This window comes from Pempheris klunzingeri, chromosome 9 (genome assembly GCF_042242105.1).
Source record: "Pempheris klunzingeri isolate RE-2024b chromosome 9, fPemKlu1.hap1, whole genome shotgun sequence".
Lineage (NCBI taxonomy): Eukaryota > Metazoa > Chordata > Actinopteri > Acropomatiformes > Pempheridae > Pempheris > Pempheris klunzingeri.
In genome coordinates, this window is record NC_092020.1 from 22456090 (window position 1) to 22471580 (window position 15491).

The following is a 15491-nucleotide window of genomic DNA, read 5'->3' on the forward strand; positions in this document are numbered from 1 at the left end:
CTGCTTCATACAATGAATCACTGAGACAGCCGGTGCTTGAAAGCCTCAATCGACTGTCAATAAAACTAATGCTCTCACAGGTTCTCTGTGTGCTGTGCAATCTATTGTATGCTTTTATATGCAGCATGTGGGGAAATCCAACAAAATTTGAGACGAAAACTACAATCACTAATTAAACAGAACCAACATATACAGTGGTTTGGAGGTTTTACAGCCACCGTGTGGGCGCAAACATTTTAATACAATAAGTCCGAAGCAGCTTTCATCGAATCTGGATGTAAATAAACAATAACAGCGCAATAGAGGGTGCTGAGGGGAGAGGATGATGTGCAAGAGGTCATGAGCTGGTTTGACCTCAAATTAGCACCATTGTATCCTTGTTTCATACTGTACTTGGTAGTTTAAACCACCACAACTCTGTTAAAATGATCAAATACAGAGTACAACAGAGAGTCACCTACAAGTTTTATGTTTTTGATTTCAGAGACATCTCTGAAGTCAACTGCTCACTTCTGTTCTTACTGCACTTTTCAGAAATCTGCACTCTGACGTTGTTTCGTTCTGATTTTCTGTTGGTCAACTAGAACTTCTGGCACTTTGTTCCTGTGGGACAACAACCATTGTGCCATTTGAAGCAAATTCACCTGTTTTCTAGGCATTGAACAGAAACACTCTCCCCAGTAAGTATTTAGTCCAAAAAAAAAACAGGTAGGGCTGCTGCTTAAAGCACATCACGTCCTTCTCAGGGAAGACATGTAAAAGCTTCAATTAATCAGTTACAAGTCAATTTATTGTTGTGATGGAGCCAGTTTGGACAGAAAGAAAAGCAAAATGAAAATGCATTCATAGGAAAACATCAGAGACTATTACTTTAATGTGCTGTATTTGTGTGAGATGAAAGAAACTTGCAAAATACGACAAACGTTGCTGTAATATTTCCATCGAGTCTGCTGTATCGTCTTTGGTTCTATGATGACATGGCTAAAAATAATGCAAGGTAACATTTGGTAACATTTAATTTACAAGATCTTCAAAAGCTGGTATTTTACAAAATAAGTTTGGGTATCTTATGCCTTTATTTGAGACAGACAGATAGTGACCAGGACGATTTGAACCGGGCGTAATTCAAATCACAATCAGTGCCCTAAACATTTATGTCTCTCAAATGGCAATCAAGAATATTTACCTTGTTTGCCATATTTATCGTGATATTAGGGCTGCAACTAATGCTAACTTTCTCAGTTAGTCTCAGAAAATGGTGAAACATGTCAATCACAGTCACCGTTTCCGACGTTGTTTTATCCACAACTCAATACTACTTGATACTCAAGTTTACGGTCATGGAGGACAAAAGAAACCAGAAAATATTCACATTTAAGAAGCTTGAGTCAGAGTGTTCAGACATTTTTTTCATAAAAAAACAAAGCTCAAAGTGATCTCAATTAATACTAATACTCAACTAATCGATGCAACTTTAAATGATACAGCTATACTGTGCCAGTTTTTCTCCTTACTGCCTTTTATTTAGCTGCACTGCCCCATTACACTACATAGTCCCGTTGGCCTTATATGACTCCGTTCCTTGTTTACCAGCCTGAATGAGACAACAGAAATTCTCAAATCACATCAGTCACCCTGCATTTACATACTCATCATCAGGCTCTAAAGACGAGATGTGGAAAATGCACTGCCGCAGCTTGAAAGAAGAGTAGCACAGATAAATTCTCTTTAGCACACCGCTGCACCTGTGACATACAAATAATCTGCTTCTCATGAACTCACATTGCGCAAAACAATAGCATCTGTGGCGCTGGGTGACAACTTATCTGCCCCAGCTGAAACAGGAACAACATGCTCTGTCTCAGCGGTAATCTTTGATCAGCTGAAATGCTTTCTGTGATAAACATTGACTCGATCCCCATGGGCAATCACTCTATAGTGCTGGCATCGTGGGAGGTAATGTATGCATAGACGTGTTGAATTCGCCTCGGGCCCTCACACACACATGCAAACACACACACACATACACACACTGCATACACACAGTGAGATGAATTGCCACGCCACCTAGAATAAATACATATCAGCTACAGTGAGCTGGGGCGCTTTGCTCTTTCCTATTAATCCTCAGCATGGTGATTTATTGCAGTGTGCTTGTCAACAGCCATATAGTCCCCAGGAACTGTGGCCAGGCGAGAGAAATAGTGGAGTTTAAGACTAAGGCCCAGCAGCTGCCCCGTAGTCTATTTATGTGCATTCTGGTCCACACTGAAGGTGAATATATGGGTTGGTTGAACAACAACAACATTTTGTGCAAAGAGGAATGGGGCTGTAAAATAATCTATTCGTCATAATCCAACTTTTAAATTGATGTCTCCCCAGATGTCGCCTCTGTGGAGATTTGCATTTGCCAAGGTGAAAGGCCTGGACGCTCAGCAATCAGTTCAGCGCTGGAGAGTGAATGCTAAAGGGTCCTTCTGCAAGTTATTTTTTAATACAGTGTATGCAAGGCAGTGCATATTCAGATTAATGTGACTTCCACTGAAAACTGTAGGCTGGCTGTGCAGCAGGGGGACTCTTATTAGACAGCACCATCTAGTGGGTGTTTAGAGGATAAAGCAATTAGTATTCAATGTTTTCCATATTGTCAACATTAAAATACTTTTTTGAAAACTTTTTTTTTGCCATTTGTTTCATCCTGTTTTTGTTCTGTCTGTTTGTCCAATCTAAAGAATTTGAATTGTACATTCTGAGGTAATTCAACTGTATGCATGGCAAAAGTATAAAACTCAGTTGATCATTATAAATTATATTAGAAATAAAAACTTATTACACTAGAACCAACAACGAATTGATTCTTTTAACAAGTACTGTCTGTGTAGAAAAGCCTGATATATCGTATTCCTCTGTGCCACAGAGCACCACCGTTAGAAAAACACATTACTGAGCCACACTGTAGCGCTGGGTGATATGCTTCTTCATGATGATCAATAAAGCCGCTGTAGTTTATTTTGAGTCCATCACATATTCGATGTCCTGCTGCTGGAGATACTGACTAGCCCATCAAATCTGCATTAGTCTGCAGCTGGAAAATAGTGCTCAAAATGCACTATTCACTCCTGTTTGAGAAGCCTTTCCTAAAAACTGCACTGTTCAGCTATTTCAGGATATGGTTTAGCTTTAATAAAAAAAAAAAAAAAAAAAAAAAATTACAAGCACATCCATGATCAGTTGTTAAAGCTTCAGCTTTCCAGTAAGGAACAAATGGATCATAGATCATTTGACTGACAAAACTATCTCGCCTGTAGCAGAGCTGGAACTTTCAATTATCTTCATCAGTACCAGAACAGCTACTAAATAGACCCTGAGGTGACTCGGGGCCATCTCTCTTCTTATGTCAAGAGTGAACCTCCGCCATGGACGCCATGTGTGCAGAAACAAAAAACAATGAAGCAATTTTAACTTTTAAAATTCCATAACAAGAAGCACTAGGCCTGTGTCTTTAATCCATGCTCACACCTGTGGGATTGTTATCAGGGAGCAGTGGACATGTTGTGGAAACTACCTTTTCTCCTGCATTGTTGGATTGTTGTTTTTAAACTGCACTATATTGTGCCTAAATTTCACTCAGATCAAATAAAATGGCAGACGATAAATCTAGTGCACTCTACAGTCCATAGGGAGGGATTTCCAACATGTGTTGGTGATTCAAAGCTCCACAACAGCTACTAAATAGACCTAACTGTGACATTCTTTTGCCAACTGGTGTTTCCAAAAGTCAAGAATGAACTTCAAATCGCTTCTTTATGTTGACTTATTTTATTGTGAATTTGACACGGTTACAATACACAACTTGGAAAACCCACAAAGGAACAGGGCACCTTTTTCATACCGCAGACACCAAGGACACTTTGACTTGATAGCTACAAACATAAAATAAGGCCACTCCACTTTAAACCGTATTGTCCGTCTGAGAGAAGACAGCTGCTCTCTTCACCTTGGAGGTCCCAGATGCAGAGACCTTCAGAGACTACAGACAGTACCAACTGAATGGACCACAGATCTCACATGTCACAGTGGACTGACACTGTCATGATCAGTTTCACAGAGGTTGAAAATGACTTATAGGGGGTGCCGCTGCTCATATGCATTTTGGAAGGGGATCATTTTAATGATAATAAAAATATGGTGAATTGGTGAAAAATTGGGGGGAGAAAGTTTTTCAGCAACTTTCTACATGATAGTTGTTGTAACACTTAATCACTGACCACTTCGCCGCAGTTCTGACCAAAAAAAAAGGGCAATGAACGCACATTTTATTATGAATTATTTGGCATTTAACACTCTTAAAAGAATATTTTTAATATTTCTTCAGAATTGCTGTGTAAGAGTGGACAGTTCACCCTTGAGTGCGTCTAATACTGGCTCATAGTGTAAAACCATTCCTGGGGACTTGAGGTCTGATTTACACCTTCAGGTGGCTGGATAATTGTGAGGATTTACAGCTAGATGGCGCCGTTAGGCTGCATTTGGGATGAAAGGCCCTCCTCCTGCTCCTCCTCCTCCTCCTCCGCCTCACCCAAACCCATTTAGCCTCTTCACCGCCTTATTTTATTCAGTTCCTTTCTGTCACCATCTCTCTTCTTCACCTCTACACCCTTCCAACCCTCTTCATCACTCCTCTCTCTCTCTCTCTCTCTCTCTTTCTCTCTCCAACTCTCCTTCCCCACATCCTCCTCCTCCTCTGTCTGCCACTGTCCATCTCTGAGCGTCTCCATCTCATCTCTGCCTCCATCCTCTCCGTCCTGCTCGTTCCCTCCCAGCCCCCATCACCGTCTCTACAGCTCCGCTCTCTGTCCTCTACTCTGCAGCCACAGCCTGGGTTTCACCTCCGGAGGTCAGCAGCTGCATGAGGCTTCCTGAAGCCGGACGGTTCACCCCTGTGGCCCAGTTGAAGAACATTCTGGAGTAAAACAAAGACAATATTTGCATTGTATGTGTGTAAAGAAATCTTTGTCTTTACTCTAATCTACTCTGTAGTACTACAATGTGCTAATGTCTAATGATGGACCTGTGTGTCTGTTCAAGATCATCATGGTCAATTTCTACATTAATCTAAGCAATTTCAATGCAGGACCTCCTCATATCAATATATTACACGTAGAGTCATCCATCACTGCTTCTTCTGTAATTGAACACACTATATTCAGCATGTGTTTTAATTTAGGGGTCATCTAGGTGTCTTAGGGGTTTTGATGGATGCCATAGAACCGCAGCCTTCCCATGAGAGTAGTAGTGTTTTCTTGCATGAAAACCAACTGGGCTGCACACTTGGGAAAGTGTCCGTAACACAGAGTACCAAAAGTACTGCAAAAGTTGGCGATGAACACTTTTTAATCTCGTTCACCTCTTATTTATTTAGATATTTAGTTATTTCAATCACAATTTTGCTGCCTTTTAGTCATTTAGGCTAAGTTCTTGCACAGCTGCACATTAGAGACATCATTTAACATGAAAGTAGGTGTTTATCATGAAAAAATAAAAACCCCAAACAGAAATGTTGCTTCAAACAGCAGGGTACTGAAAAGAAGTACCAAACCCTGGTATTATATTGTACAGTGCTGAAAACGTTCAAACTATAACTAGCTGCTATTAGTACTTGGCAAGAAAAGGCTGTTTAACTAAAGTGAACAGAGAGTAATTAACTGACTACTGACACACTGACAACCTGTATATAAATAAATAAATAATGAACTTGACATCGTGTTTCTCCAAAGTAATGATGAAGTGTTTTAGAAATAAAGATATTCAACTAACAATCATGGTACAAGCTTTTATGAATGAAGTTTGTCAGCCGGACGGAGGAAAAGGCACAGTGATGATTCATTTCCTGCCTCCCAGATTATTTCTATTCTTGTCCTCAGACCCTCATCTGTTTCCTCTGGGATTATAAAACTGGATTAAATCCCATTTAATCTTCCCTGGCCTTCACACAGGGTAAACACAGACTTCTGTCTGAATGCACCCACCATTTACTCAGCTGAGTTCTAGTACACATAAAAATGTTTCCAATGTACTAATCAGATGAATTATTTAAAATTCTAATCAAATCAAGTAAAACTTGATTTGCCATTGTTGAAGTTTTAGGACTGTTGAAAAAAATTGATAATTACATTACTTATTTTTTAAAGGGTAATAGCATCGTTCAATTAATCACTGTAGCTCCATAACATAGTTATATAAGTTATAAATCATATTGCACTGCCAGAGCAGCGTAGATCCAGCTTGCCATCTTGTGGTGAGATGTCACATTTCAAGTCTATTGCCTCTTTTACCAGCCTTTAAAAAAAAAAAAACATACATTTGACATGCGTAAGTGACCAAACATCAAGATTTTTTTTGTCCATTAAAACCACATAGAAGAACCATCTTCAGGAATGTTTGATACTATAATCTAATGTGATGTATTATGGGACGGACAAAAAGCTCTTTATAATCTATGGTTACCATTTAAAATATCTGGGCAATGTACTACAATGGACTGCAATTTGATGTAACGTTTTCTTTTTTTTTTGTTACTTGATCTGTACTTGTCATATTCTTTGTGAGACATTTTACATGCGTTATGTGTTTTGCTTGTGTGAGCCCCAAGAAGAGGAGCTGCTGCCCCAGTGGCAGCTAATGGAGATCAGAATAAGGAATAAGAAAAATGTACTGTGTGCTCTGTGCACATTGGTGGTTTATCAGTAATTTCTCATATTTTTATGGATAACTTGCTTAATATGTCACGTACTTCCAGTGACTGAACAAATCAGAGAGAAATCTAAGTGCCCACGGGAGCCTGAACAGGACAATGTGGAAATGAGACACGCGAGGACACGTTTCAGTGTCAGTGGGGAGTCGTAATCAGAGATATATATATGATGCAGTTGTATGCCGCCTGAATAATGCCTGTATTGAGCAGGCGTCACAAACTATTAAGTATTCAGACTTGCGAGATCTGATTATGACAAAAAAGATGAAATTAGCACACTGTGCATCACTGATTGATAATAAAATTGCTTTGGAAATTGCTTTTCCTTAATGGGAAGCTGTTAATGCAAACATCTTACCGTAAAGATCTATGAAAATAAAACACAATATGTGGTGCTTTTATGGTGCATTTTAAGACGGCTAGTATAAATACCGAATAGAGTATTATAAAATATGACTCGAGAGCAGAAGAAATACGGCAAATCATCCATTTGGTATAGTTATGTTGATGAAAACAGATGAGCCTCCCATTCTAAAATATATTTCCATTTTCACAGAGCTCTCTACAGCCTGTAAATAAGGCTGTGAATCATTATTCGCCTCGACACTCACTCTGCGATGTACTCCAGTGGTGTCCAGGAACTGAAATCTGCGTCAGGCATGAACTTCCTGTTCATTGGCGTATCCAAGGTAACCCTGTCAAATTAAGTCAGATGACAATCAGGGTGAGCAGCAGCGTCTGAGTGGCGGGGAGAGGGCTGGCTGGCTGGCTGACTGACTGCTGCACCTCCACACATTCAGAACACAAACAAAAAGAGCACGGGCTGTAAATGGCTTTGAGCGGATATGACGAGAAGATCATATCGTTTGCATCATGTTTATTTGAAATATTACTGAGCAATTTAATACGCTTTTCATGTCACATTTGGTACAAGCATGCTGATGCTGATGTGCAAAGCTCCTGCGTAACAGCTTATAAACAACAAAACGTCCTGACCTACGTGCACTGTAGTATTCTGAAGGGGATTGTCATGGTGCACAAGCTATATACATACATCTAAGGACAAGAACACATCACATTTTATAAAGTAGTATTTCGCTGTAGAGAGACTGAAGGGGGGTGTAAATAGAAAACAGCTTTTGTTTTTTGAACCATTAGTTGGCCTGCAGAAACACAATCATATTGTGCATTTTTGTGAATGCTATATGGTGTTGGTATAAGACGGTACAGCAGCACGGGGGGGGAGATGCAGACTGCAACAGAAATGCAAGTCATGGGGCTAATGTTGAACAGATGTGACAGCTAGCTGGAGAGGCAGACCCAGTTCAGCCTCACATTAGTGGGAAATATAACCAAAGACAGAGCCGGAGCAAGATACACCCCTGAAAAGCCATTTCTAGCTTCTCACGATGACAAAGCAAAAAAAAAAAAACACTGGTTTTTAATTCAATAAGCCAACATAGAAGGAGACCATGCAAACCCTGCTGATCATGTGCACAACCAGAGATCTACTGGGGGAAATTGGCAGCCTTAGCCATCTTTTATTCCTGCAGCTTATCTTCACCTTGCACTTATCCATCAAACAGAACACAGGGGTGTGAGCAAAGCTAATGTTACAGCATGATGTCTTTCGTTTTCAATCCTCCTACTGGCTGCTGCACGTCGCTGTTGTATTTAAAGCTGCACCGTGTAAGGTATCTACGTTGACTAAAGACCACATCCTTTAACCTAAAGCACAAAATGAGGGTGCAACAAAAGAACAAATTCTGTTGCTGCTCAAGGATACAAGCAAGACAGGATGGTGTGTGCACATTTCACTGTAGTACTTACGGGAGTATCGCCACAGCGGCCGCTTCGGAGGGCATCCCACTGTTTTTGGCTGCAAGACTCTGACACAGCTGGTGGACGGCAGCTTTGGCCATGCCATAGCCCACCATGCCTGGAGATCACAGATTTTTTTTTTTTTAGTGTTGTGGAGAAAATTATGTTTGCAAAGGCAGCACAGAGCACATCAGATTCACCTCACACTGCGCACAGCAGTGGAGGGCACTGGTTTAAGAGAGACGGGTCAAGTGCAAACAAATTGAAGAATCTATGGAAGGTACGAGTAGTACGCACGTAAAATACAACCCAGTTCTTCACTGTCACATATGTTTGTGTTGTATGGAGGCTTGGATCACGTTCAGCGTACCGACCTCGTATAAATTCCTAACTGCTTGTTCTTTCTTTGTGAGTCTGTTTTTCATCCGTACCTCTACGTGAAGATAGCCTTGGATAACTCCTGGGAATGTTTTGTAGCTTCAGCATCTGGAAACATTAAGTGCTGCCCCCCCCCGAACATCTAAAGGGGCTTTAAAGGAATGCTAAGCATCTGCCGACCCCACTAAACCAAATCTTATGACAGGCTTACAAAGAACTGACCAATAGGAACGAGGGGTGGTGATATGGCTTTTATTACAAGCCTTTGTTTTTCCCTCCAAGAGCAAAATAAAGGGAAGCACGAGTCAGTGGTGCCAGTAAGGCAATAGTCCCCCGACAGATGAAATCAATCCTGCTTTGATTTGCTGCACAACCAGCAGGTTAGCCTCCAGCTTTAGACATCCTTTACCTGACGGGTCACATGTTCACTCCCTGCTAAAGCAAATATGCGTCCAATACGCCTCCTAATTATCAATTACGTCCTTGAAACCTGCCCAATCTGCTCTCACTGTCAAACTTTTAGGAGCAACAGCACGGAAGTTTGAAGAGTGGAAGTTCAGACTAATTAAAGTCAATGTTTTTGACTCACATCACCACAGATGAGCATCAAAACCAAACTTAAACAGCTGCTAATTTAAACAGCTGTACTTTTTGCAAAGACATCCCCGCTCAGTATCGAGTTGGATACAGAAACCCAAAGTCCTCAATGGTTTAAATATATGGACTATTAAGACTGGAAGGCAGAACTACTGAGGCTTCACAGGCTAATCAGTGGCTGTATGCAAGAATGAAAACTGGACTGCGCTTCTTTATGGAAAGAAAGTGAATAGGATGCAATAAGTGCATCCAAACTCTGAAATCTCTTCGAGGATAATCAGATTGGGGATTATGAGGGGAAAAATACAAGTCATGTGGGGAACACAAGGAAGACTGCTGCACTAACTCCCTCTGGGGTACAACCTGCTTTAAATCCTAAACCAAAAGGTTCAGATTATCAAAAAGCCCTACACGTGGTTTGACGACTCTTTTCTGGTCTGTTACCTTTTAAATTTGCTTTGGAGTTTCAAGAAAAAAAGGTAATCTACTACTCTGATGGGCACTATCAAACATAAAGGTAATGGATTCAGAACAGGAAACGTGATTTTATTCACAAATCCCAAAATGATTTCGCATTTTACTTGCGGACAAACAAAAGGAGAAACCTCCAAGGTTTGGTTGGTCATCTCCCACATTATCCCAACATATTGTTTCCAATATGTAATTGGGTTTTCATTCATCAAAGCCAAACCAATTACTTATCCTAATCTGCTTTCCTTGTTTCTGCTGCACAGATGATCTAGATTTGGTCAATAGTCATTAATCTTTTACTCACTTTGTTTGATCAAAACACGCAGAACAAAGGATGAACACGAGCATGAATCTCTCTCTGTTTGTTATATTTCTTAACTTTTGGCTCTTGACAGGTTTTTTTTATTTTTTTTAAATAAGACAGCATTCCTTCATGCTTAAGGTATAAACATAAAAACACAGAAATATAAGCTCAGTGAAGACAGAACAATATATATCACGCATCAGTGTACTTAACACACTGTCCACATGGATAATGTGTGTGGAGCCACAACTGCTGAGTCATTCTCTTCCTACACCAGCAGCCAATGAGTGTGTGGGCTTTGTGCCAGCCGCTGAGCCAGGGCTTTGTATCGCTGTAGAGTTGGATCTCAGCCCATCACATGGTTGGCTTGGACACAAGGGAGGCTGGACATCACATGGCAGCGGACCAAAGCCTCTCTGGACGCCACGGAGGCTGACATGAGGCCGGCTGCTGTCACGTTAACAATGGTTAACTATAGGCTGAATGAAATTCAGGGGCCCGCCATGCTAAAATATGGACGTACGTTTTATTGCGCAAGCCTCAGTTCACTCAATTGTAGAGGTAGGCAGTAATTCAGTGTGATCGATAACGCCCCCCCCCCACAACAAATCAGCTTGTTTAACACAACATAATATATTTGGATTACCCGTAACACCCCTTTCTGCATGGATCCAGGAAAATGTGACACCGTTTCCCTGCTTAAGTATATTTCATCCAAGTTTATGGTTTAACAAGGTTGAAAATGCTGATCATCATCATTATCAATGAATCTGTCAATTATCTGTGAAATGAATAACGGTGAGAAAACCATCACAAATTCTCAAATTATTACAGTCTTGAAATTGCAGGTTTTGTCCTAAAAGCAAAGATATATAAAAGATATTCGGTTGGTTGGTTTATCTTATCAATATGATGGAGACGAGGCGCAAATTTTGTTGTTGGAAAATCAGTGTTTAGTACATTTGCTGGATAAATGACTGAAACTATTAATCTATTGTAAAGATCTATGTCTATCTACAAAAAGTTCCAGCTCTATCGTTTAAATCAAAATAAATAAATTAATAAATAAAAAAATACTAGGTAAGAAAAATTTTTTTTAAAAAAAGGGCCAGTCTACCAATTTTTACACATTCAGTGTGCTTGTAATGATAAGTACTGCTCAGTTTTATCAAGACTTCTGTGACTCTGGAGGAGTTTTCTATTGTCTGAGAAAATAACCCTGATGATCTCTATTCACCTTGAGACTACATTTTCACACAACCTACCAGTATTTTATGCCTTTGTCGTCTTGTGTATTTTGCCCTCCACAGTCTTTAGCTGCTTTAATGAACCGGTCAGTTTTATTTCAACTGTTTACCTGGTTTTGTGTCGTTTGGCTTAAAATGAGTGAGCAGGTCAGGCTGTTTTTACCACTGACTTTTTGTTTAGAAAAGACTCAAACCACTGAGCCCTGCTGCTCCCATAGACAGACCTCATCAGCTATTCTCTCTTGTTTTCTCTTGTTTTGTTTTCTTGGATCCATTTTATCGACACCTTTTCCCCACACTGTTGTGAGCGGCGCGAGATCCCCATGTCTCTGATCTGTGAGCCAATTCCCCAATCAAAGACCTGCAGCGGTTTTTATCGCGCACTTTATTTGAATTGGCAGTTTCGATCACCAAGACGTGTGCACAACCATGTCTCCGATATATCAAAATCTGTCTGAAATCCTTACGTGACACTTGGCCGAGACGAGGTCATCGTGATGTGAACGTTAAACACTAATGTGTGCCTTACCTCCAGTGCCTGACAGAGCTGCTTTGGCCCCGGCCAAAGTCAACAGTCCGCCAGGTTTTAGGTGCAGAGCGGCGATGTGGCTGGAGATGGTGGAGGTCCAAACGCTCTGCTTCCACATCAGATCTGTGTTTTTGTATAAATCTAAGAGAGACATGGGAAACAATTATGAAAGACAGCCTCGTTTAAATGAGCTGGTGACATTTAGTTGAACATTTTGGGTATTGCTGTTACTCACTCTCTGGCAGAGAGTTACACAAGAAGATCAATACCATCCTTGTGACTGTCAAATATTAAGCTACAGCCAGCAGCTCATTAGCTTAGCGTAGCACAAAGACTAAAAACAGCTGGCTTAGCTGTGTCCAGCGGTGACAAAATCCACAGTCAGGCACCTGTACAGCTCCCAAAGGATCATATTATATACAATTTGTTTAATCTGTGGAAAAGTGTAAAGATTACAAATCATCGTTTTCCAAGGGTTCGTGTACCCAATTATTTCTCGGTTAGGACCAGAAACTTCCTGGACCCTTCGCTGGTTGTCTTCTCAGAGGCAAGTAGTAGTCCAGTTGATAACTTCAAGAATGGGAATTAATTTTTACACCTGCGTTTTTGAACGGATTAAACAAACTAGTGTTAATCAGTGACCTTTAAAGTTGCTTGTAGGTGGATTTTGTTACCTTTGGACAGAGCCGGGCTGGCTAGGTTTCCTACAAGTGCTTTTAAACCATATAACACAATTCATGCCAAATTAAATACATTCTCAAAACAAAGCAAGTTACACAGACTGGCCCAAAGGCGGAAAATGAAGCCTACAATTACATAAAAAGAAGTTTTATCATCACAAATTATTTAGGGCCGAGTTTAAAATCAAGCATGAATTTCTGCAGGAGATATGGCTGATGATTAATGTCACAGCAAACACAGGTTGAACTCTGACCTTTGGAGCTACTGTTTCCTCCCGCCCATCCTCCTGCCACGCACAAGATGGCATCCACTTTCTGTTCCCCTAGCAACCGGGCCACGTCCGCCGTCACCTGCACAAAACCAGAGATAACTGCTGACGCCTGTTCATCAAAACACAGGGCGAGCTGCATTTAAATGTCGACCACGCTTTATCTCACACGCATCAGAGGGAAATGTTGAATGCATGTTCTGTGCTGCGTTCAGGTCGACAAAAAGGAGGGTGTTTGGTGAAACCATTCTGAACAGGGCTGTCTTATTAACCATTATTTAAAAAAAAAAAAAAAAGGTAGGTTGACCTATAATAGGATGGCAACAGTACATGTATGACATACGCTACAGAATTTAGACTAAGGCACATTAATTGGCTAAATAAAAGGGTATTAGATGTGTAACAATGTGCTGAAATACTACCTTGTATCCAATATGAGTAAAATAACCACATCAACAATTGTACTTTACATTTGTATCTGTCTTGGGGCGAGCTGACCACGTTGTAACTGGATAAGCAGCTTGACAAAAGGCTGCAAACATAATTCTATTGTTCCACAAAATAGCAAAACTAACGTTTATTCATTTTTATTATAATTTAACGCCATCAAATAAAGCTTTGCAATTTTTAAAATCATAATCGTTACACTGACTTCTTTTTCTCCGCCTTTCCCTGTGGTACGTGAATGCAGCATTAGCCTGCACATTTCCAATCAAATCTTACAATTATATTACACCAAAAAAAAAAAAAAAACTCAATAAACTAATTATATTCCTGTGCAACTGGATTATTATCATCATCATCATCATGAGGTTAGACTTTATCTGCCTTAGTGCTCCGTTAGCTCTGCTACAGTCTGACATCAAAGCGACAGGACCACCGAACAGGTAATGGAAAATGTCACCTGTCCCGCCTGCTCCGCGAAAGATTCACTCAACTTCACGATCACGTTTTCATTCGCCTCCTCGTTTGCAGCCATGTCGATGCTGGTAACACACTGTTGGTTTCACACAGGCAGAAAACCAGGGATGCGGTTAGCTTAGCATTTAGCCCAGCGCAGTGTTTGTGGACTGAAGGTTAGCGTTAGCAGCCGTCTCACCCAGCCGTTAGCTTTGAAATGCTGGACGCACTTGGAGCCCAGAGCGCCTCTTCCTCCGTACACGATCACCCGGTTAGCAGCCATGTTGGTGTCAGTCGGTCTGTCAGTCAGTCAGGCAGCAGAGTGTGAGCTGAGTCCCAGCTACAGCCAATATACGGAGAGACAGAGGAGGAAGAGGAGGAGGAGGAGGAAGAGGCGTTTCTCTGCTGGTGCAACAAGTGGGCGGAACGGGTGCTGCTTTCAAAGACTGTCGGAATCGCTAAATCTTCAGGTGAACCATGCTGCCTGTGCATCAACCCTCATTATCCACAGCTCAGATCCTTCACTTAAGTAAAAGTATTAATACTGCACTGTAAAAAAAAGAAGTACTATTACAAGATAAAGCCAGCTCACATCCTTCACTTAAGTAAAAGTATTAATACTACACTGTAAAAAAAAAAAGTACTATTACAAGATAAAGCCAGCTCACATCCTTCACTTAAGTAAAAGTACTAATACTACACTGTAAACAAATACTATTACAAGATAAAGCCCTGCATTGAAAATTGTACTCAAGTACTGAAATATACTGTAGGGGAGACCGGGTTAGGTTGTAACACTTTTTATCTCAGCACGATTTTAAATCTTAGAGCTTTCAAAGTTTGATCTGTATTTTGTCTGATACTAAGAGCAATGTTTCCAACTTCTGCATTGCAGGATTCATTAATTAGCGTTGAAAGTTCAATGGTTTCCATTTTTACAACCTGTGTTAAAGCTCTCAAGGTTTGATCTGTATTAGTCTACAACTAACAGCAATGTTTCTCCAATTATATTGCAGGATTCATAAACTCACGTTGAATACAAGTTCCAATTTTTACAACCTCCCTCACAAGTTGAGACAAGCTTCACACTACTAAAAACAAAATCTGGCTACATACTGACGCTTGTCGCTGCATGACGGATGTGATATGCTGCAAATGAAAGGATGTGGTCAAGTGTCAGCTCATCGTGTGTTTTTGTTTCACCAGTTTTCACTCCATGCCCTCTCCCATTAGCTGCAGGGATGCAGTGCAATGGCGAAATGTGGTGTGACATTCATAAATGAATAATATGGTAAAGCCCGTGATGACTTAACCATGTCAAGGAGAGTTAGAGGAACACAGCAGTCACTCGGCGTCAGTGGAGCAGGCCACACAAGACTGTATGAGTAGACGTAGCTTCAGGGTTGGAAAAGTGAAGCCTGCAAACAGCAGGGGGTGACTCTGCCGGCTCCAAGAAGAAGTCTGATTGATTCATTTGCCGACCTCAGTAAACACTTTCCCAACGAGCTTATAGTCTCAATAGTTTGTTTTAAGTCCTGTTC

At 40.7% G+C, this 15491-nt stretch overlaps 1 protein-coding gene across 2 annotated transcripts; it reads right to left on the reverse strand.

Annotated features, from left to right (window-relative positions):
• Positions 1–3813: 3813 nt before the first annotated feature.
• Positions 3814–14282, reverse strand: qdpra (quinoid dihydropteridine reductase a). Of its 2 annotated transcripts, XM_070836638.1 has the most exons (7): positions 14150–14282; positions 13955–14047; positions 13036–13132; positions 12102–12242; positions 8585–8693; positions 7366–7449; positions 3814–4963 (listed from the first exon to the last, which is right to left on the reverse strand). In XM_070836638.1, exons 1-7 carry the CDS (start codon positions 14231–14233, stop codon positions 4861–4863), a joined length of 711 nt encoding a protein of 236 aa, XP_070692739.1. In that variant the 5' UTR covers positions 14234–14282; the 3' UTR covers positions 3814–4860. The 2 variants fall into 2 exon arrangements, with proteins under 2 accessions (XP_070692739.1, XP_070692740.1); XM_070836639.1 differs by lacking the exon at positions 13955–14047 and having other exon boundaries at positions 14150–14262.
• Positions 14283–15491: the final 1209 nt, after the last annotated feature.

What these genes read in the sequence shown, in the direction of transcription:
- qdpra (XM_070836638.1), bottom strand. Translation starts at nt 14,233, where the DNA reads ATGGCTGCTAACCGGGTGATCGTGTACGGAGGAAGAGGCGCTCTGGGC. An exon ending in ATTTCAAAGCTAACGGCTGG is followed by an intron (nt 14,048 to 14,149) that starts GTGAGACGGCTG and finishes TGAAACCAACAG; the next exon opens with TGTGTTACCAGCATCGACAT. An exon ending in CCACTGGAGTACATCGCAGA is followed by an intron (nt 4,964 to 7,365) that starts GTGAGTGTCGAG and finishes GTTTTACTCCAG; the next exon opens with AATGTTCTTCAACTGGGCCA.